Consider the following 22,047-nt stretch of genomic DNA (forward strand, 5'->3'; position numbering starts at 1 on the left):
AAACAAAAAAACAGCGGTACAAAAACTCCACGTTTTCTTGTAATACCGGGTTGTTTGAGCCTGCCGCTTCCGACAGAGAGAGAGAGAGAGAGAGAGAGAGAGAGAGAGGGGGCGAGTAAGTGAGTGAGAGAGAGAGGAGAGAGAGCCAACTGCGCCCCTGAGGACACGTGACAGTGGAGCAACTTGAACCTGTGAGTTATGGTCTAATCGCCATCCACTTATTCAGCATCTAATATGGGTAATATTTCAGAAAAACGCTGTATTATTTTATTATTCAATGTGTCAGCTTCTGTTTTTGCCCGACGTCGGAGCACGGCGCGTCAATTGAGCACGGCACATCAATTCCGCACAGAGCAGAGCGGATCGTGCGGGACAGGAAGTAGTGTACAAAATACAAAATAAAACACCGGGTTAATTTTCAAAATAAAATGCACAGTGTTTACGGCGGATCACATTTCTCTCACAGTAGAGGTTTAGATATAAAGTTGTATTGCGTTTCAGTTGTTTAGTCTGAGCATTAAGTGAGAAAGACCATAAGTTACAACTTGATGGTGTTTTCATCAAGTTTAAGGAAGAAGGACAGATTTTCACATTGAAGTTTTTCCATTTGGGTATTTATTTATTTATTTATTTTTTTTTTTCGAAGATCATGTTGCACTGTTCAATGTTCAATATTAAAGTGTTTATCTTTAACAATAAATAGCCTGATAATAAACCAGTGTTTTGTTGCTTTTCATGTCTTCCAACCCTATGATACTGTGAATTAACTAATTATGACAATAATTTGTTGACACAAAAGAAATGGCAATCACTTTTACCTACAAAGGACACACAGCTAAGTAGTTAGCTTCCTATTAGCAAATTACATTTTACATTAATTTCCATATTGTGTAAAGGAACAAAAAAAAAAAATGTCCTGCCCTTTTCTGACTTTGAGCCCCTGCCCCTCTATAATCATGTGCACGTCCCTGACCTGGACCAGGGCTTTTGTTCACGGAGAAAGAGCTCAGTGCTTTTACCAGTTATTCGATTGAAATAGTATTGACTAAAGAATTCTGATGATTTGGACTCAGTTGAGGTAGGTGTAATGCAGTAATGATACTTTTAACATAACTATGCAACCCACTATTTAAATGTCATGTACAGTACACTTTGCAGTAAAAATAGACTTCAGACAACACAAGGTTAATAGAAACAACATCTCTATTGAACAATGCTCTACTGACATCTAGTGGTAATTTCTTAGAACTGCATGTTCCAACCACATTTAATAAAACACATTCTTGCTAATAATCAAAGTGTATTGTGGATTAAGAATAAATGAAAATGTATCCTGGTACAGAAGGAGTCAAGTTGAAGTCAGCCTGGTTCTGCCTCTTCTCACTCACATTTCTCTGGAGGAACCACTTCCATCAGGAGCTGGAGACGCACGGTGATGGGCCCTGTGAGGTGCCAGAGCATCAACACATAAGGAGTCACCTCAGCATTAAACTAATGCAGTTATATTCAGATGTAATAATAGTAATGTGAACAACTTTATAAAACAGATGTTTAGGCTGAGGTCTAATCCAGTTGACTTTGAGTGACACTGTACTGGTCACCAGTCAATCACAGGGCAAATAGACAATTACAAGGCAAATAGAAAAATAACTTTTTACAGCGGGGGTGTCAAACTCAAATACAGAGTGGGCCAAAATTTAAAACTGAACAAGGTTGAACAAATTAACCTTTTAATAGGGACCCAAACAAGTTTTGCATTGAACATTGAACAAGCAAGGCTTGTATACAGTAACTTTATAGTGACATGCAAAATCAAGTTTCAAATAATAATAACAATAATTAAAAAATATCAATGGCATATCAAATAAAATATAAATACAAATGTAATGCCTCTTTTCTATTTGCAACCTTCTGAGGTAAATATCAAAATATATTGTAGCGTCCCCAAAGAGTTAGTGCTGCAAGGGGTTCTGGGTAATTGTTCTGTTGTGTTTATGTTATGTTACAATGCAGATGTTCTCCCGAAATGTGTTTGTCATTCTTGTTTGGCGTGAGTTCACAGTGTGGCGCACATTTGTAACAGTGTTAAAGTTGTTTATACGGCCACCCTCAGTTTGACCTGTATGGCTGTTGACCAAGTATGCCTTGCATTCACTTATGTGTGTGTAATAGCCGCATATATTGTGCGAGTGGGCCTGCACGCTGTTTGTATGGAGGAAATGCGGACGTGACGACAGGTTGTAGAGAATGCTAAAGGCCCTTAATATTGTTGTCTGGGTAAAAATCGGGAGAATGCTTGCCCCAGGAGATTTCGGGAGGGGCACTGATTTTCCGGATGATTGGCAAGTGTGAGAAATTGAGGTGTTACAGCGGCATCGCTGCTGTGTAATAACGGCGGGCCAGCTGTAATGTTAATTTTATATTGTCTCAGGGGCCAAAATAAATTACACGGCGGTCCAATTTTGGCCTGCGGGCCAGAGTTTGACACCCATGTTTTACATTGTCATTCAAACCTATATGGACAATTTACAATCTCTAATCAATGTTAAAAAAAATCAACACTCCCAAGTCCGAGTCCATGGTTAGCCCGGAAAAGGGTGAAGTGCTATTTCCAAGTTGGAGAGGAGATCAAGTACCTTGGAGTTTTTTTCACGAGTGGGGAATGAGTTGATTGCCAGATCAACAGGGGGATTGGTGGGGCGTCTGCAGGGATTCGGACCCTGCATTGGTCCGTTGTGGTGAAGAAGGAGCTGAGCCGGGAGGCAAAGCTCTCAATTAACCCTTCAATCTACATCCCTATCCCCACCTTTGATCATGAGCTTAGGGTTATGACCAAAAGGACAAGATCACGGCTGAAATGAGTCTCCTCCGTCGGGTGGCGGGGCTCTTCCTTAAAGATAGGGTGAGAAGCATTGTCATTCGGTAGGAGCTCAGAGTAAAGCTGCTGCTCCTCCTCATTGACAGGAGCCAGTTGAGGTAGTTCAAGCATCTGGTCAGGATGCCCCACGATCGCCTCCCTGGGGAGGTTTTTAGGGCGCATCCGACCAGTAAGAGACCCCAAGGAAGACCCAGGACGCTGTGAAGAAACTATGTCTCCCAGCTGGCCTGGGAATGCCTTGGGATCCCCCGGAAAGAGCTGGACGAAGTGGCTGGGGAGAAGGAAGTCTGGGCTTCTTTGCTTAGGCTGCTGCCCCCATGACCCGACTGGGGATACGCAAAAGAAAATGAATGGACTGATGGATAATTAATGTAACATGAATGTTCTTGGAATGTGGGAGAAAACTCACACAAGCACACGGAGAATGCGCAAACTCCTTACTTACTCATGAGTCTTCGTGCCCACTTGACCTTCAGGTGAACAAAGGGGTAGTAAAGAAGGAGCCCACCAAGGATGAATAGAGTACAGTAGAGGTACTCCATGTCAGGGCTGTCAATGATGGGGGCCAGGACCAGGTAGCAGGACACCAAGACCATTAGGACTGCTATTATGATCGGAATCTGTAGACAAATATTGACAAGAATATATAGTAAAACTGATTTTTATTCAAAGGAAAAAGTCTGTAAAAGTCGATTTGTCATATAAGCTTTTCTTCCTGTCACTCACACACCACAGTGGAAAGATGAAGTCGCAATGCAGAGGGAAAAAAAGGATAAAAAAAAGGTCTCAAAGGTCAAATGGTCAAAAAACAGAGGGAAAGTTGTGATGCTAATTTTAAAGATAATGCCGATCAATGAAGCACAGTCAACTGACAACTGCTGAGTACCTATAGGAAGTGTTATAGCCTGTTTTTTTATTTCAATCTAAAAAAAAAATGCCTTACTGTTTGTCTTCATATTTTTTTTTCCAAATACATCTGGAAATTGGGTTGCTTTAAATTTGGGATCGCCTTAAATTTAGGTCATTAAAAAATTGTCGAAAAAAAAGAGTTGTTAATTTACTTGTATTCAATTTATTATTTATTATTATTTGATTATTTAAAAAAATCTTGAAAAATACTTTTACAAAACCATATCTAGAAAAAGAGGGGTTCATCTTATATTCAGGGTTGTCCATCTTATATTCAGGGTTGTCTTACATCCGGGTCAATACAGTAGGATGTTCTTGCACAACAGCACCAACAGCCTTAAAGGAACACTGATTTTTTTTTTTTTTGGAACGTTGCCCATCATCCACAATCCAAAAAAGCAACAAAAACACACGTCTTTCCCATTACTGTGTGTTCTAAATAGTTTTTTTTAAGCAGGCGATTCACCTATAAAGCACTCTTAAAAACCTCAAACCATGTTTTGTATACATTTTGTTATAAGGTACAAACAGTCACATTCATGACAACATGTAAGATTTACAGTATTTCAAGCATTACCGTAACTTCTTGTCTCGGCACAACGATTTCAAAGTTCATAGTAACAAACACTACATCCATCAAAAAATTCAACCACGAATCTTGACAGACTTAATGAGCCCTAACCACAAATACTTTGGAACAAATGTTGATCTGGAACCTGAATACACGGAGGGTCTGCTTTTAGGTGGCGACTTGTCCAGGATGTACCCCGCCTTCCGCCCGATTGTAGCTGAGATAGGCACCAGCGCCCCCCGCGACCCCAAAGGGAATAAGCGGTAGGAAATGGATGGATGGATGGATGGATATGCGGAGCTACAAGTTTTGAAAACTTGGTGCTAAACAGATCCAGCTCTAGTGAAACACTAAGCCATCCTGTAGCACCAGTGCTGAGTAGTAAACGTTTTATCAACAAAATAAGAAGATAACAAAACAATCAGTGAGACTCATGGAATGATTGTATCTTTCACCACATGACTTGTGTTTAGCTGATAAATTCAGCAGAATCCTCACTCCTCAAATGAAAAATGGTAGGAGAAAATTAGTGTATTCTTCGCAATGTTGTGGAGTTAAGAGCTACTGATTCAGGTGTTCCAGATTTAATGCTTTTGACGTCTGTAATTTCTACGTTTCAAACTTTTCCAAACTCAAAAGTGATTCAGCAGCAGCATCTCCAGTAGCTAACATTACCTCTCGGTTTTAGCAAGGCGTTGTGTCACAACGTCAGAAAAGTAGTTCCTCTGTGTTAGCTCCTACAATAACAATATCGCTATACCTTGGGTCAGTGGTTCTCAAATGGGGGTACGCGTACCACTGGGGGTACTTGAAGGTATGCCAAGGGGGACGTGAGATTTTTCAAAAATATTCTAAAAATAGCAATAATTCAAAAATGTTTTATACATATATTTATTGAATTATACTTCAACAAAATATGAATGTAAGTTCATAAACTGTAAATATAAATGCAACAACGCAATATTCAGTGTTGACAACTAGATTTTTTGTGGACATGTTCCATAAATATTGATGTTAAAGATTTATTTTTTTTGTGAAGAAATTTTTAGAATTAAGTTCATAAATCCAGATGGATCTCTATTACAATCCCCAAAGAGGGCACTTTAAGTTGATGATTACTTATATGTGTAGAAATCTTTATTTATAATTGAATCACTTGTTTATTTTTCAACAAGTTTTTAGTTATTCTTATATCTTTTTTTCCAAATAGTTCAAGAAAGACCACTACAATTGAGCAATATTTTTGCACTGTTATACAATTTAATAAATCAGAAACTGATGACATAGTGCTGTATTTTACTTCTTTATCTCTTTTTTTTAACCAAAAATGCTTTGCTCTGATTAGGGGGTACTTGAATTAAAAAAATGTTTACAGGGGGTACATCACAGAAAAAAGGTTGGGAACCACTGCCTTGCAGGTCACAGCATGTAAATGGAGCATTGTTGGCTTTTTTAAATGTTTTCAGAAGGCTTAATAGGCAGAATAGATTAAATCCCCAATTTCTGAAATGTTAGCCACCTTGTGCTGGCAGTTTTCTACTATCTAGCACACACACAAAAAAGGAAAGCAAGTGTTGTTGTCTCAGATAATAATTAGGGATGTTTATAAAATATTTCCAAAACATTGCAGTTTCCAAAACACTCCTCACCTTGACTGGTCTTTTCAGCTCCTTCCTAGTGAAACGCATGACAATAAGAGTTAATATCGTCAGGCCGTTGAAGAACCACTGAGCAAAGCTGAAGAAGTTAATTAGGGTGTTGATGTCGGCTGGAATTATGTAAAAAATAGCCAATAAACCCTGAAGAAGAAACCATATTTATCTTTACAACAGGAAAACATTACCACTACTGCTAAAGTGCAGCACTCACGTTAAAAATGATTGCTGGGGATGGAGTGAGACGCCTCAAACTGATGAAAGACAACACTTCTACCATGTGACCTTCTCTGCCACTTACATAGGCCAGTCTGAGAACCAAAAGAAAATGTTAGGGACAAGTTTGGGACGCTTTCAGCCTTCCTATCAACATCACTAAAGCCCAATCTTCTTTCATTTGAGCACCCTCGTTACCTGCCAGCAGTGAAGCAGCTTCCGTTGGCCGAGCCGATTGTAGAGAAGACAACGAAAAGTGGAACAATCCAAGACATGGGGTAAAGAACTTTGTTTCCAAAAGTCTAAAGAATGCAAGCAAGAAACGTGGTAGATAGTGATACATATCAAATAAGTCATAGGATCACAATCAGTTTTATTCTCCAAGTATGTTTAACACACAATAAATATGACTTGGTATTTAGCTGTAATAAACAATGTTATCACACGTGATATATCATATCTGCATTAACAAGTATTTTTCCCTTGTTGTATATGACATAAACAGAATTTATTTATGGAATTAGATTTTTTTTGTGCTGATTAGTATGTTTTATAAGTTGTGGTGATGAGTGACCGTTTGAAGCTGGGAGGAAAATTAACTTTTTTGATCATCAGGTGTTAATATTTGGGTATAATGACAAAACATTACAGATCATCATGGGCTTTGATATGAAGTATGACTCCATATGGTTGTCACTTGTAATTTTGATCATTGGCAATCTTATTAATGGCAACGTAAATGATCAAAAACCAACTAAGCAGTTGTACTGTATGGCTATATGAGTCTACCAAGCTTGGAGAAAATTAGAGTGTATGTATATGTGTGCATGGATGTATATGTATATATATATATATAAATATATATATATGTATATATATATATATATACACACACATACATATACACACATATATATATACACACACACATATATATATATATATATATACACACACACACATATATATATACACACACACACATATGCATATAAATATATATATATATATATATATATATATACATATAAATATATATATACACATATACATATATATACATATATATATATATATATATATATATATATATATGTATGTGGATCCATCTAAACACAGTCTATTGAATACATATATACGTCAGTACAAAAAGGAGTGAGGAAAACTCTGACTGGTGTACTCACTGGAATATTTAATTCGACAATACAGCCTGAAAGAACTTTATTTAAAACTGTTGACAAGTTTTGTGCAAATAAATGACGGGCATTAAAAAAAAAAAAAAACGGGAAAAACGGTTCTGGAAGACATTCTGATATTTCAGTCGCATATTTCTACAAATATTGGTGTATTTTTATAAGCGAATTTTAATGCTGCAAGCGAGTAATCACCTGTGATTAATCATAATTAATTCAAATTACAAAATGTGATTATTCTGATACAAAAAAATCATTTGACGTATATATATATATATATATATATATATATATATATACATACATATATATATGTCAAATGATTTTTTAAATATTTTTTATATATTCTTTTATATTTTTTTAAAATATTTTTATATTTTTTTATATGTATATATATAATATATAATAAATGGGTTGTACTTTTATAGCGCTTTTCTACCCTCAAGGTACTCAAAGCGCTTTGACACTACTTCCACATTTACCCATTCACACACACATTCACACACTATTAAAGGGAGCTGCCATGCAGGGAGCTAACCAACACCCATCAGGAGCAAGGCTGAAGTGTCTTGCTCTGGACACAACGGACGTGACGAGGTTGGTACTAGGTGGGGATTGAACCAGAGGACCCCCGGGTTGCGCACAGCCACTCTACCACTGCGCCATGCCGTCCCTAGAATGCACTACAAAGACAACATATTTGATGTTTAAACTCATAAACTTTATTTTTTTTGAAAATAATAATTTACCCTAGATATTCATGGCTGCAACACGTGCTAAAGTAGTTGGGAAAGGGCCTTTTCACCACTGTGTTACATCACCTTTTCTTTTAACAACACTCAATAAACATTTGGGAACTGAGGAAACTAATTGTTGAAGCTTTGAAAGTGGAATTCTTTCCCATTCTTGTTTTATGTAGAGCTTCAGTCGTTCAACAGTCTGGGGTCTCCGCTGTCGTATTTTACGCTTCATAATGCGCCACACATTTTCGATCGGAGACAGGTCTGGACTGCAGGCGGGCCAGGAAAGTACCTCCAATCTTTTTTTACGAAGCCACACTGCTGTAACACGTGCTGAATGTGGCTTGGCATTGTCTTGCTGAAATAAGCAGGAGCGTCCATGAAAAAGACGGCTCTTAGATGGCAGCATATGTTGTTCCAAAACCTGTACGTACCTTTCAGCATTATGGTGCCTTCACAGATGTGTAAGTTACCCATGCCTTGGGTACTAATGCACCCCCATACCATCACAGATGCTGGCTTTTGAACTTTGCGTCGATAACAGTCTGGATGGTTCGCTTCCCCTTTGGTCTGGATGACACAATGTCAAATATTTCCAAAATATAATTTGAAATGTGGACTCGTCAGACCACAGAACACTTTTCAACTTTGCATCAGTCCATCTTAGATGATCTCAGGTCCAGAGAAGCCGGCGGCGTTTCTGGATGTTGTTAATAAATGGCTTTCACTTTGCATAATAGAGCTTTAGCTTGCACTTACAGATGTAACGAAGAACTCTATTTAGTGATAGTGGTTTTCTGAAGTGTTCCTGAACCCATGTGGTGATATCCTATAGAGATTGATGTCGGTTTTTGATACAGTGCCGTCTGAGGGCTCGAAGGTCACGGTCATTCAATGTTGGTTTCAAGCCATGCCGCTTACGTGTAGTGATTTCTCCAGATTCTCTAAACCTTTAGATAATATTAAGGACCGTAGATGTTGAAATCCCTACATTTCTTGCAATGGTACTTTGAGAAACGTTCTTAAACTGTTGACTATTTGCTCACGCAGTTGTGGACGAAGGGGTGTACCTCGTCTCATCCTTTCTTGTGAAAGACTGAGCATTTTTTGGGAAGCTGTTTTTATACCCAATTGTGGCACCCACCCATTCCCAATCATACTGCAAACCTGTGGGATGTTTCAAATAAGTGTTTTATGAGCATTCCTCAACTTTATCAGTATTTATTGCCACTTTTCCCAACATCTTTGTCACGTGTTGCTGGCATCAAATTCTAAAGTTAATGATTATTTGCAAAAAAAATAAAATATTTATCATATGTTGTCTTTGTAGCATATTCAACTGAATATGTATGTATGTATGTTAAAAGTGGATCAAGTACACACAAGATTCTTGGAGGCACACTCCATCAGATACAGGTGTAGAGAAACACATATCATTAGTATTAAAGCTGCAGACAAAAAAGGCACTTTTAAAGTGTCATTCTTAAATTAAGACCAATACGCTGGACATTTACTATGCAACAACTGTTGACTCTTACCACAGCTACGGCTGAAGATGACAGTAATTCATTGGTGGTCAAGACAGTGAAATAAGCAATGTTGACCATCACATAGCAGATGGCCACTAAAGGGATGCCAATGATGATGGCTAAAGGCAGGTTCCTGCAACAAAAGGGAAATAAACTGTTGGAAAAGTTTCATTCAAATGGGCAATGGGAGATCTTCATCTACAGCTACAGCCTCTAGAATGCACTAAACCCCAACAATAATAGATCGAGGGTTTAATTCATATTGCCTGTTTACCCTATCTTTTTTAAGTGTAAATTACGTCAAGCTATATTACTTAAAGGTCTAATTTTCAGTGTAAAGCAGAATGTTTAAAAATATCCCACTTACCTAAATGGGTTTTTCAGCTCCTCTGTGATGAAATTCAGTTGACTCCTGAGAATGTTGTGAATCGTAAACAAGGCATCACACTTTAAAAGGCTGTCATTTTATACAAATGATTGATGTAATGTGTATTCATTGACACATTAGAAGAGTTTTATTTATTGTAAACATGTATTTACCACCCATCATAGGCCCAGAGTCCATTATAAAAGGCAAGTCCAATTGCCCCAACAGACACTGGCTTGTTGTCAAATGCGTTTGACAAGGTCTCTGTATTTCCTGCATACAAATAGATAAATGTTATTGTTATGTAGATAAAAGGAGCCCATTTTAATGTTACTATTACCTTGTGCCAAGAGAACTATACCAGCTCCCACTATGATGACAATGATGAACAATTTGGCTGCCGTGAAGAAGTTCTGCACATAACTTGCTAGTTTGACACTCAAACAGTTAATGGTGACAATGAAAACTGAAAAAGAAACATGAAAGTTAATGTTTGCACAACTACAGCATGCTATATACATGAAGACAGACACGCTAAATGGATTGCACTCTTTCTTGACCCTCGACATAGTCCTTTATGCTTTGACATGCTAAAACCTCTGAAACCCACGATTCTACATAGTGAATATCAAGATAGCAGGTGAGAAGATATTGCATTAGGGGTTACCTATGGCTGCAGCAGACAGAGACTTGGTGACAATGATAGGAGGGCTGCAGCCTGAATAGAAGGGAGCTGAGGCATACTCGCCAAAGCTCAGTGTGATGATAGCAAAGGAAGAGGGCTTCAACACCATCACTGTGGTCCAGGAGTAAAGGTATGCCAACGGGGAGCCTAAGGCCTCCATCAGATAAGAATGCTCTCCTCCAGATTTAGGGATCATGGTGCCCAGCTCCGCATAGCACAAGGCTCCTGTTTAGCACAATAAATCCAAGATAAAAATGATGCTTGCAAATGTGCAGTTTAAGTATCAGCCTTTTTTCCTGTGGATAAATAAGAGTAAAGTTAATTATTTCATCCAAAACATGCATTTAATCCCTTCAAACCACATGCCCTGTCCACAAGCCCCCACATTGGAAATCCAAATGTTGTCCCTGGGGTGGGGCATGGGTTTCATTTGCATCTAAAAGGACATCCTCTCCAAACTAGGGCATATTCAGAAAGTATGATATACATATATATATATATATATATATATATATATATATATATATATATATATATATATATATATATATATATATATATATATATATATATATATATACATATATATATGTATACTAAAAAGTTCTATTTTGGTTTCATCTGACCACATGACATTCTTCCAATCCTCTGCTGTATCATCCATGTATCCATTTTGGTATAAACTCAACTCGTCGTGTTTGGAGGAAGAAGAATACTGAGTTGCATCCCAAGAACACCATACCTACTGTGAAGCATGGGGGTGGAAACATCATGCTTTGGGGCTGTTTTTCTGCTAAGGGGACAGGACGATTGATCCGTGTTAAGGAAAGAATGAATGAGGCCATGTATCGTGAGATTTTGAGCCAAAACCTCCTTCCATCAGTGAGAGCTTTGAATGGTTGACCAAATACTTATTTTCCACCATAATTTACAAATAAATTATTTAAAATTCCTACAATGTGAATTCCTGGATTTTTTTTCACATTCTGTCTCTCACAGTTGAAGTGTACCTATGATGAAAATTACAGACCTCTGTCACTATTTTAAGTGGGAGAAATTACACAATCGGTGGCTGACTAAATACTTTTTTGCCCCACTGTATATAATATATATACACAGTCAACCTCCAGCAGTGTCACACAACGTATGACAACCTGCACTCCCTATTTCTTCTTCTACAGTTAAAACTGTAAACATCTTCACTTGCCACAGCTTTCCCTCCTGGCCCCACTGCACACTGCCTCCTAATTTTGCCCCTTCCAACATTAGGTCTATTATTTTTGTCAGATTGTTCCCCCCTCAAAACCATTACACCTCTGAAAACATGCACAACCATATCTTCAACCCATGGAAAATAAAACCACCAGACTTGGAGGATGTTTATTCAGTCGTTTAACTGTATAGAGAAAACAGTCATGACAGTGTGACACAAAACTATTGTCGCTTCAAAATAATTAATTCAATCTTTTCCTGGGTCAACAGTTAAAAAAAGAGTGTTCACACCATAAAGAACTGTTGCATCATGTGGACTGGCATGAATCATGGCCTCAACACCAGATATCCATCCATTCATTTTCTACCGCTTATTCCCTTTGGGGTCGCGGGGGGCGCTGAGGCCTATCTCAGCTACAATCGAGCGGAAGGCAGCGTACACCCTGGACAAGTCGCCACCTCATTGAAGGGCCAACACAGAGAGACAGACAACATTCACACAACATTCACACTTACGTTCACACACTAGGGCCAATTTAGTGTTGCCAATCAACCTATCCCCAGGTGCATGTCTTTGGAAGTGGGAGGAAGCCGGAGTACCCGGAGGGAACCCACGCAGTCACGGGGAGAACATGCAAACTCCACACAGAAAGATCCCGAGCCCTGGCTCTAACCCAGGACTACTCAGGACTTTTGTATTGTAAGGCAGACGCACTAACCCCTCTGCCACCGTGAAGCCCCAACACCAGATATGCCAATTGAAACAAAGTAGAGGATTATCAAACTTCTTCAAAAAGGTAAACCGTCAAGCAATGTTGCAAAAGATGTTGGTTGTTCACAGTCAAAAACATGCAGGAAGATAATAAAAGGCAATAATTCTGGTAGACTAAGGAAAACATGAAAGCGTCAAGACAGAAAATTTGGATGTGACTTGACAAGAGAAAATGCACAGCCAAACAAATGAAGAACAAATGGGCGAAAACTGGGGTCACCGTCTGTGACTGAACTGTAAGAAACTACCTGAAGGAAAATGGATTGAAATGCAGAGAAATAAACAAAAGTATATCTTTCCACCTAAACATGATGTAATTTAGGATTCACCTAAACAGAAAAACACAAGGTTACAATGGGCTAAGGAAAATCTATCGTGGACTATGGATGACTGGATGAAAGTCTTATTTAGTGATGAATCTGCAAAAGTGATAATGCTGGAACTTTTGCTTACTGTCGTTCCATTGGGATTTTTGAAGATGACTACCTGAAGAAAATTTCCACAGTTATTGATGATATGGGGCTGCATTGTAGAAATGGCTGCCATTAAATACACAGATTTAAATTGACATTTTGGACACTTCTTATTCCAACAATAGAAAGGATGTTTGGGGATGATGACACCATTTCTCAATATGATAATGTGTCTTGCCAGAGAGCAAAAACTGTGGAATTTTTCTTTGAAGAAAAATACATAAGGTCAATGTCATGGTGTGCAAAAAGTCCGGATGTCAATCCAACTGAAGATCTGTGGTAGAAATTGAAGAAAATGGTCCATGACAAGGCTACAACCAACAAAACTGTTCTGACAAGAGCAATCAGTGAAAGTTAAAGCAAGATTGTCACTGGTTAAGTCCATGCCTCAGAGATGGCATGCTGCTTAAAAAACAGGTGATGCAACAAACTACTATGTGTTTTCAATTGTTTGCTTTTAACGATTTCATATTTTTTTCCTCAAAATTAAGTGATTCCATTTTTTTACTCTGTTCTAAAAAATATATACTGGTACTGACTACCACATTTAAGCCTCTTGACCTATTTTCTCTACAAAATTAAACAACAGATTGACCATCCTCAATGTGTGTTGATTCTAAATTTTCAGAGGTTGTATTAGTCGATGGTAGCACAATTATTTAGACACTCCGCTGCCGCTTTCTATATTTGTTGTTAATTATCAAGCAAAGGTAAAGAAAGTTACGAATGACTTTTATCAGCTTTTAAAATAGTTTCATATCAACTCTGACTTTCTGTTACCCCAGCACTATGTGTTCACTTTATGAGGAACACCATGACCCAGGAGTGAGAGAACAGGTCATCTACAACCACTAAACTCTCCACTTGTGCAACTGATAAGCAGAGTATGGCATCAAAGTAGGATTTGAGTGGGGAACTACTGCTAGTATTTACTTTGATCAGCCTCAACATGATGTACTCCTGCACAACACTAGGCTCCAATACAAAAGCTGCATCACAAATTACTTTCAACAAAGTTTATTTCATCTTGCACATCATTTATTCTTGGTTGCCTGCATTATGTGACAATTTCCGGTAATAGTGTAGCAGTGTACATATCCGATCCAGTTTGTCCATTGTTGTTCAATGCAGCTTTTGTGTAGTATTTTATGTTTGTCCGACTCCTTACATGTGACCTTGGATTAGGTTGTTATCATAAAGGCATTCCTGTGTTTGTTTGTTTGTTTTTTCCTTCATCAATGTTGTAACCTTGATGTCTAACTCGGACAAAGTTGAAAAGAAACCTTTATAATTAATGTGGCTTTCTGTGTGTTTCTATTCCTTCTGCCCTTTTGTAATGCACATCCAAATGGGCAGGAGGAAATGTGTGATGATAACCCTAGAACCATGGATCAGCATTTACTGTAAGGAAAAGTATGGTGATGCCCAAGAATGGATTTAAAATGGAAGGAACCCACATTTTTGTGCAAAAAAAATTTTGTCATCTGTGGCAAGAGGCTCTCTGTTATTCACTTTATTTTTAGGATTATTATTTGATTATTCCCATGTAACCACCTAATTAGCATTATCTTGCTACTATTCAATGTTTTAAATATAAATGTACTGGTAGTTTGGCTAACGTTTAGTAACCCAGCAGAGAAACCTCAAACACATTTTTTAAATAAGATTCGCAAACCTAAATCAGGACAGCACGGTGTAAGAGGGGTTAGTCTGCCTCACAATATGAAGGTCCTGAGTAGTCCTGGGTTCAATTCCTCCCACTTCCAAAGACATGCACCTGGGGATAGGTTGATTGGCAAGACTAAATTGGCCCTAGTGTGTGAATGTGAGTGTGAATGTTGTCTGTCTATCTGTGTTGGTCCTGCAACTGGTGGCAACTTGTCCAGGGTGTACGCCGCCTACCGCCCGATTGTAGCTGAGCTAGGCACCAGCGACCCCAAAGCAAATAAGCGGTAGTAAATGGATGGATGGATGAAACCTAAATCACCCGTTTCATCACAGCGGGAGTTCCTAATATCAATTATTACAGTCTTTTTATGAACACAACTTAATTTTGCATGTTGAAAATACAATTGCATGCAATTACGCTTATTAATTATTCCAGCATTGCCCACAAAACACCATTAGATGACAGTATCAGTATACAAACACTATCTTGTTCTCCATCCATTATGTGTCTGTCAGTCGTTTTCAAAGGTTGAGTTTTTCTATGTAAAAAAAAACTACTGTACTCTACGCCAATAATTACCACAGGGTAGTTTTAGCTGATCTTAGTTTTATTTCGTTCTATTATACAATGGTAAGCTTCTCATAGAGTTGAAATGAGACTTTAAACATTGGACAGTTAAAGAGGGTTTTATGATTGTGACAATTCACCCTGTAACAAAATAATTATCTTTGAATAGTTCCTATAGGAAAGTAGAACTGAATTACAACTTGAACGTGACAACCAACCTCACAGAAGGGATTATGTTTACCTTTGAAGGTCCCAATAGAGCAGGGGTCGGCAACTTTTACCACTCAAAGAGCCATTTTGACCCGTTTCACAAAGTAAAGAAAACAAGAGGAGCCACACAACTCTTTTGAAATTAATAATGAAATAATACTGCATACAGAGTTTTTTTTTTTTGCTTTGTGCTATGTATAAACCAGGGGTCTCAGACACGCGACCCGCACCTTAATATGAAAATGTAATGTTAGTGCAGCACGCGAATTTTGTATAAATGCCGCTTAACAGCGTCACACCTGCCCACCCTCCCAATTTTCCCAGGAGACTACCGAATTTCAGAGTAATTATTCTCTCGAATGTATGCTTGTGTTCACCCAATGAACAATAATAAGGGCGCACAATGATGGCACTACCGCTAGCGCCCTCTACAGCTTGTACAAAGAGCTTGCCAGCCCAATTAATTGTTTGACGAGGCTATTGCAGACACACGTAAGAGACTGCAAGGCATCCTTATTCAACAGCAATACAGGTCACACTGAGGGTGGCCATTTAAACAACTTTAGCGCTCTAACTGGTGGTATAGCTCGGTTGGTAGAGCGGCCGTGCCAGCAACTTGAGGGTTGCAGGTTCGATCCCCGCTTCTGCCATCCTAGTCACTGCTGTTGTGTCCTTGGGCAAGACACTTTACCCACCTGCTCCCAGTGCCACCCACACTGGTTTAAAAAATGTAACTTAGATATTGGGTTTCACAATGTAAAGCACTTTGAGTCACTTTGAGAAAAGCGCTATATAAATATAATTCACTTCACTACTAATATGCGCCACACTGTGAACCCACACCAAACAAAAATGACAAACACATTTCGGGAGAACATCCTCACTACAACACAACATAAACACGACAGAACAAATACCCAGAATCCCATGTATCCCTGACTCTTCCGAGCTACATTATACACCCAGCTACCACCAACCCAACCACCCCCCCCCCCACCCCTACCCCTCCTTTCGTTGGTTGAGGTGGGCGGGGTTGGAGGAGCGGGGTGTGTAATGTTGCACGGAAGAGTCAGGGATATATGGGATTCTGGGTATTTGTTCTGTCGTGTTTATGTTGCGTTATAGTGAGGATGTTCTCCCAAAATCTGTTCGTCATTCTTGTTTGGTGTGGGTTCACATTGTGGCGCATATTGGTAAGAGTCTTAAAGTTGTTTATATCACAACCCTCAGTGTGACCTGTATGGCTGTTGATCAAGTATGCCTTGCAGCAGCGTAAGCGTTCAGATAGAGGTCGCATCCAAAATGTGACCGGCCGGCCGGCACGCATATAGCATGGTGAAAATCCTGGCGCGATGACATGTTGAAAGGGTATTAGAGGCAATATCATCACGGCACGTCCTCAAAGTTGGTGTCTGGGTGAAAATCGAAAAATGTTTACCTGAGAGATCTCTGATAGAGACACTGAAATTTGAAAATCTACCGGACTTCTCCGGCCGGTCGGCAAGCATGCGGCTGAGCCACATCAGAGTGGTTAAGAGCCGCATGCGGCTCCGGAGCCGCAAGTTGCTGACCCCTGCACTAGAGAGACTACAAAAGTACTCTGAGAGTGAGGACCTCTGCCAGGCCCTATCTACCAAAAAGAAAGAATCCATTTAAAAAAAATCCTGAATCCAGACAGTATTATCGAGCGCCTCAAAAATCATATCACTTCTTCCTTTCTCATATATGGCATTTCCTAAAAGTTTAATCAAAATTGCCCATAACATTTTTTGAGCTATGTTGTTACCTAACAGAACAACAAACTCCAGTGTATTGAAGGATGATTGAAATTACCAAGTTTGGTGTGTTTGTTTTGTTTGAGTGTTGCCTAAAAAACGCTTCAAGAGGTTTTATTCTGGGTCACCATCCATGGGCACGTTTGTTCTATGGCGGGATTAAATAAACGAAGGGAACCCTTTGTCAGTCAACCACGCTCTTTTCTTTGTCTCTTTAGGTGGAGGTGGTGCCAGGGCCGCTAGTATACACACAAAGAGAAGTTAATGTAAAGTAACTTAATATAAATGATCCAAATAACCCCCAAAATATAATCACTTGTATCTTATCTCATTTCTGACATGTCCTGAAAGTTTGATCAAAATATGGCCATAACTTTTTGAGTTATGTTGCTTGCTAAGTAATTAACTAACCAACTAACAGATGCCAGCTAACTCATAACCTCAAGCCGGAGGTCCATCCATCCATCCATCAATCCATTTTCTACTGCTTATTCCCTTTGGGGTTAGGGGGGCGTTGATGCCTATCTCAGCTACAATTGGGCGGAAGCCGGTGTACACCCTGGACAAGTCGCCTCCTCACCGCAGGGCCAACACAGATAGACAGACAACATTCACACTCACATTCACACACTATGGACCATTTAAAGTTGCCAATCAACCTATCCCCAGGTGCATGTCTTTGGAGGATGCAGGAAGCCGTAGTACCCGGAGGGAACCCACGCAGTCACGGGGAGAACATGCAAACTCCACACAGAAAGATCCCGAACCCGGGATTGAACCCAGGACGACTCAGACACACTAACCCCTCTTCCACCGTGCCGGAGGTAATTATGATATTCTATAATAAAACATTATACAGTATAATTGATGTTTATATTTGAAGTATGAGGGTCTGTCTGTGTTTCACCCACCCATAATGGATAACACTCCACAGGCAGCCCAGATGAGAAGGCAGGGGCCCACACCTCCAGAGTAGAGCAGCACCGCTTTGGGAGAGATGAAGATGCCTGAGCCGATCATGGTGCCCACAATCAAACAGACGGCGCTTAACAGGCCCAACTGCAAGAGCAGAAGTGAAGAGGGTTGAAAAGTCTGAGGCCACGGTCCGTTCATCCTATGTTTGAGAGGATTGTTCTTTTTTTCTGTACTGTATTACTGAAATTGTGCCAATTGTTGCGATCCGCTACTTGGATCACCACATATGGTTTATACTTCCAGTTGTTGTATCACTCTTGTTCTACACTCTTACTTCCTGTTTAGTCAGTCACCATGGTTCCTCATTGATCCCACCTGCCAATCACGGTTTCTGCACACCTGTCACTTTTTGATTACTCCCCTATTTAAGCCCGTCCCTTTTCGTTATTCTTTCTGGGACTCTAATTTGCCTTCGAGCAACATTCACGACTGTCTACTAACCGTATGTATTTTCTCGCTAGCTCTTACGCTAAGCCACTTGATATTCCAGCTTTCATGCTGAATGTTTTTGTTTACTCTTTTGTGTGCTTCGTGCCAAGTATAGTTTTTGTATTTTGTATTCCTAGCTTTCATGCTAGCGCCCTTGGTTTATTTTTGTCTGTTAGCTCCAGTGTTTTTGTTCATAGTCTGTTTTTGTTAAGTGTAATAAATCATTTAAACCTACCGTTGCTGTGTTCATGCCGACGCATCCACGAAGGGACCAATTTGGCATCACTATGCCAACCAGTCGTAACAGTAGAGTCCCAGCAAGAAAGAAAAGGTCCTTCGCGTCGGGCAACCATGAGGAGACCTTCAACGAAGGCACATGGAGGGTATTCCGAGCGATGGAGGCTGAAACCATCCGATGCAATCCAGACGATAGCATGATGTGGGACTTGGAGGGAAACCTTGTTCCGATCGATGCTTGCCGTACAATATACTTACCACGTGGTTAAAGGGAGCTGATTATTTCATCCCACTTTCTCGTGCACTCCAAATTATTATTTTAAAGAAATATTTGTATTTAATTAGTTTTCAAATGTCGAAAATAACAGCCTCATATTAATTTAATAGCTGCTTCTGTCCTATTTATGGTACAGGTAAATTACATACAGAGCATCCGGAAAGTATTCATGACGCTTCACTTTTTGATATTTTGTTATGTTACAGCATTATTCCAAAATGGCATTAATCAATTTTTGTCCTCAGAATTCTACAGGCAATACTCCATGATGGCAATTTATTATTTATTTTTTTTCGAATTTATTAAAATAAACAGAAAAAAAACCTGCATGTACATAATTATTAACAGCATTTGCTCAATACTTTGATGATGCACTATTGGCAGCAATTACAACCTCAAGTCTTTTTGAATACAATGCCACAAGCTTGGCACACCTATCTTTGGACAATTTCACACTTTTTTTTTTTTTTTTGCCCATTCCTCTTTGCAGCACCTCTCAAGCTCCAATCAGATTGAATGGGAAGCATTGTTTTTTATTCAGGATGTCTCTGTACTTTATCTGCATTCATCTTAGTTTAGTCAGGGAGGTGACCAAGAACCCGATGGTCACTCTGTCAGAGCTACAGCATTCCTCTGTGGAGAGAGGAGAACCTAGAAGAACAACCATCTCTACAGCAAATCACCAATCAGGCCTGTATGGTCGAGTGGCCAGACGGAAGCCATTACTTGGTAAAAGGTTTGCCAAAATGCACCTGAAAGACTCTCAGACCATGAGCAACAAAATGATCTGGTCTGATGAGACAAAGATTAAACTCTTTGGCGTGAATGTCAGGAATCATGTTTGGAGAAAACCAGGCACCATTCATCACCAGGCCAATACCATCCCTGCAGTGAAGCATGACGATGGCAGCATCATGCTGTGGGGAATGGTTTTCAGCGGCAAGAACTAGCAGACTTGTTAGGATAGAGAGAAAGATGAAAGCAGCAATGTACAGAGACATAACCAACTATCCAATCTGAAGGAGCTTGAGAGGTACCGCAAAGAGAAATGGGCGAAACTGCCTTAGGCAGCTGTAACGGCTGCCTAAGGTGCATCAACAAATGTGTTTTTCTACTTTATTTTATTAATTGTGCAGAAATTACAAAAATAAATTTCACATGGAGTATTGTTTTGAAGACAAAAATTAGTGTAATCCATTTTGTAGTAATGGTGTAACATAAAAAAATGTGGAAGAAGTGAAGCGCTGTGAATACTTTCCGAATGCACTGTATAATAAATACAATTACAGCATCTCTCTGTTTGTTTTGGCCATATTGTACTGCTTGTTTCAACAACCTAAATTTCCCTTTCTATGGATGTAATTACAAAAAAAAACATGGCTGGATGACGACTCATCCAGTTCACTTGTTGAGGTCTACCTTTTTTGTATACACATTATACAAAATATCTTTACATAAAAATCATTTTCATGTACATTGACAGCAATGTTCACATAGGGCATGTTGTTTTACATTCCAATAATGGCACTCACCTCCTTTTGAAGCACAGTGGCCTTCCCCTGCTGCTTGTCCATGTCGACGCACCACTCTTTTCCTTCCATTTTGGTCTGCTAAGTGTGTAGAGAATTGACATTATGCACATCTCAGGGTCACAACAAGTTATAGTTTAACTCTAAAAGATATGAATCATTGCAAAAAAAAAAGTATACTGCATTGTAAAGTTTATAAGCAGAACCCGTGTTCTCATATATTGTAACCTTAGATTGATGGAGATAGATAAGACTTACATTCAATGGAATAAGAGCAAGATTTCCTTGTGCAAGTAAAAACCAGTCGCTCCTCGCGGGAGGTTTTCCTGTTTGTGAATGAAGGTGCCTGATAATATTGAAGGGGAGGAACACCACTTGCCGATATAACAAAGTTATTTGGTTTTATATGTACGTTCCCTATCTAGTTAGTGTTAGATATATATTACACATTTGGGATGTATGACACCCACTTTTTCTATTTGTTTTGCATCTTTTTCTTGGATGAGAGTGCAATTACAATTTATATACCTAAAATACAAACCTTGTTTCCATATGAGTTGGGTAATTGTGTTAGGTGTAAATATAAACAGAATACAATGATTTGCAAATCATTTTCAATCCATATTCAGTTGAATATGCTACAAAAACAACATATTTGAAGTTCAAACTGATAATGATTATTTGCAAAAAAAAAAAGTTTAACTTTAGAATTCGATGCCAGCAACACTTGTCAAGGAAGTTGGGAAAGGTGGCAATAAATACTGATAAAGTTAAGGAATGCTCATCAAACACTTATTTGGAACATCCCACAGGTGTGCAGGCTAATTGGGAACAGGTGGGTGCCATGATTAGGTATAAAAACAGCTTCCCAAAAAATGCTCAGTCTTTCACAAGAAAGGATAGGGCGAGGTACACCTCTTTGTCCACAACTGCGTGAGCAAATAGTCAAACAGTGTAAGAACAACTTTTCTCCAAAGTGCAATTGCAAGAAATTTAGGGATTTCAACATCTACAGTCCATAATATCATCAAAAAGGTTCAGAGAATCTGGAGAAATCACTCCACATAAATGGCATGGCCGGAAACCAACATTGAATGACCGTGACCTTCGATCGCTCAGATGGCACTGTATCAAAAACCGACATCAATCTCTATAGGATATCACCACATGGGCTCAGGA

The 22,047-nt window shown here is 39.1% G+C and overlaps 1 protein-coding gene across 1 annotated transcript; it reads right to left on the bottom strand.

Moving 5' to 3' along the window:
• Positions 1-730: 730 nt before the first annotated feature.
• On the bottom strand, positions 731-21,230 carry slc7a9 (solute carrier family 7 member 9). The gene is made up of 13 exons (XM_061922437.1): positions 21,127-21,230; positions 20,872-20,949; positions 18,333-18,480; positions 10,726-10,968; positions 10,399-10,524; positions 10,232-10,331; positions 10,059-10,103; positions 9,701-9,824; positions 6,428-6,531; positions 6,228-6,324; positions 6,008-6,157; positions 3,324-3,498; positions 731-1,442 (listed from the first exon to the last, which is right to left on the bottom strand). Exons 2-13 carry the CDS (start codon positions 20,938-20,940, stop codon positions 1,381-1,383), a joined length of 1,443 nt encoding a protein of 480 aa, XP_061778421.1. The 5' UTR covers positions 20,941-20,949; positions 21,127-21,230; the 3' UTR covers positions 731-1,380.
• Between the last annotated feature and the right edge of the window lie 817 nt (positions 21,231-22,047).

The sequence above is a fragment of the Nerophis ophidion genome, linkage group LG02 (genome assembly GCF_033978795.1).
Source record: "Nerophis ophidion isolate RoL-2023_Sa linkage group LG02, RoL_Noph_v1.0, whole genome shotgun sequence".
NCBI lineage: Eukaryota > Metazoa > Chordata > Actinopteri > Syngnathiformes > Syngnathidae > Nerophis > Nerophis ophidion.

Bases quoted from the DNA above. Each gene is read 5' to 3' on its own strand.
- slc7a9 (XM_061922437.1), bottom strand. From the start codon at position 20,940: ATGGAAGGAAAAGAGTGGTGCGTCGACATGGACAAGCAGCAGGGGAAG. The intron at 10,969-18,332 runs GTGGGTGAAACA...TGTGCTAAACAG, and splicing joins TGGAGTGTTATCCATTATGG to GAGCCTTGTGCTATGCGGAG. The intron at 6,325-6,427 runs GTAACGAGGGTG...TTTGGTTCTCAG, and splicing joins AGCTGCTTCACTGCTGGCAG to ACTGGCCTATGTAAGTGGCA.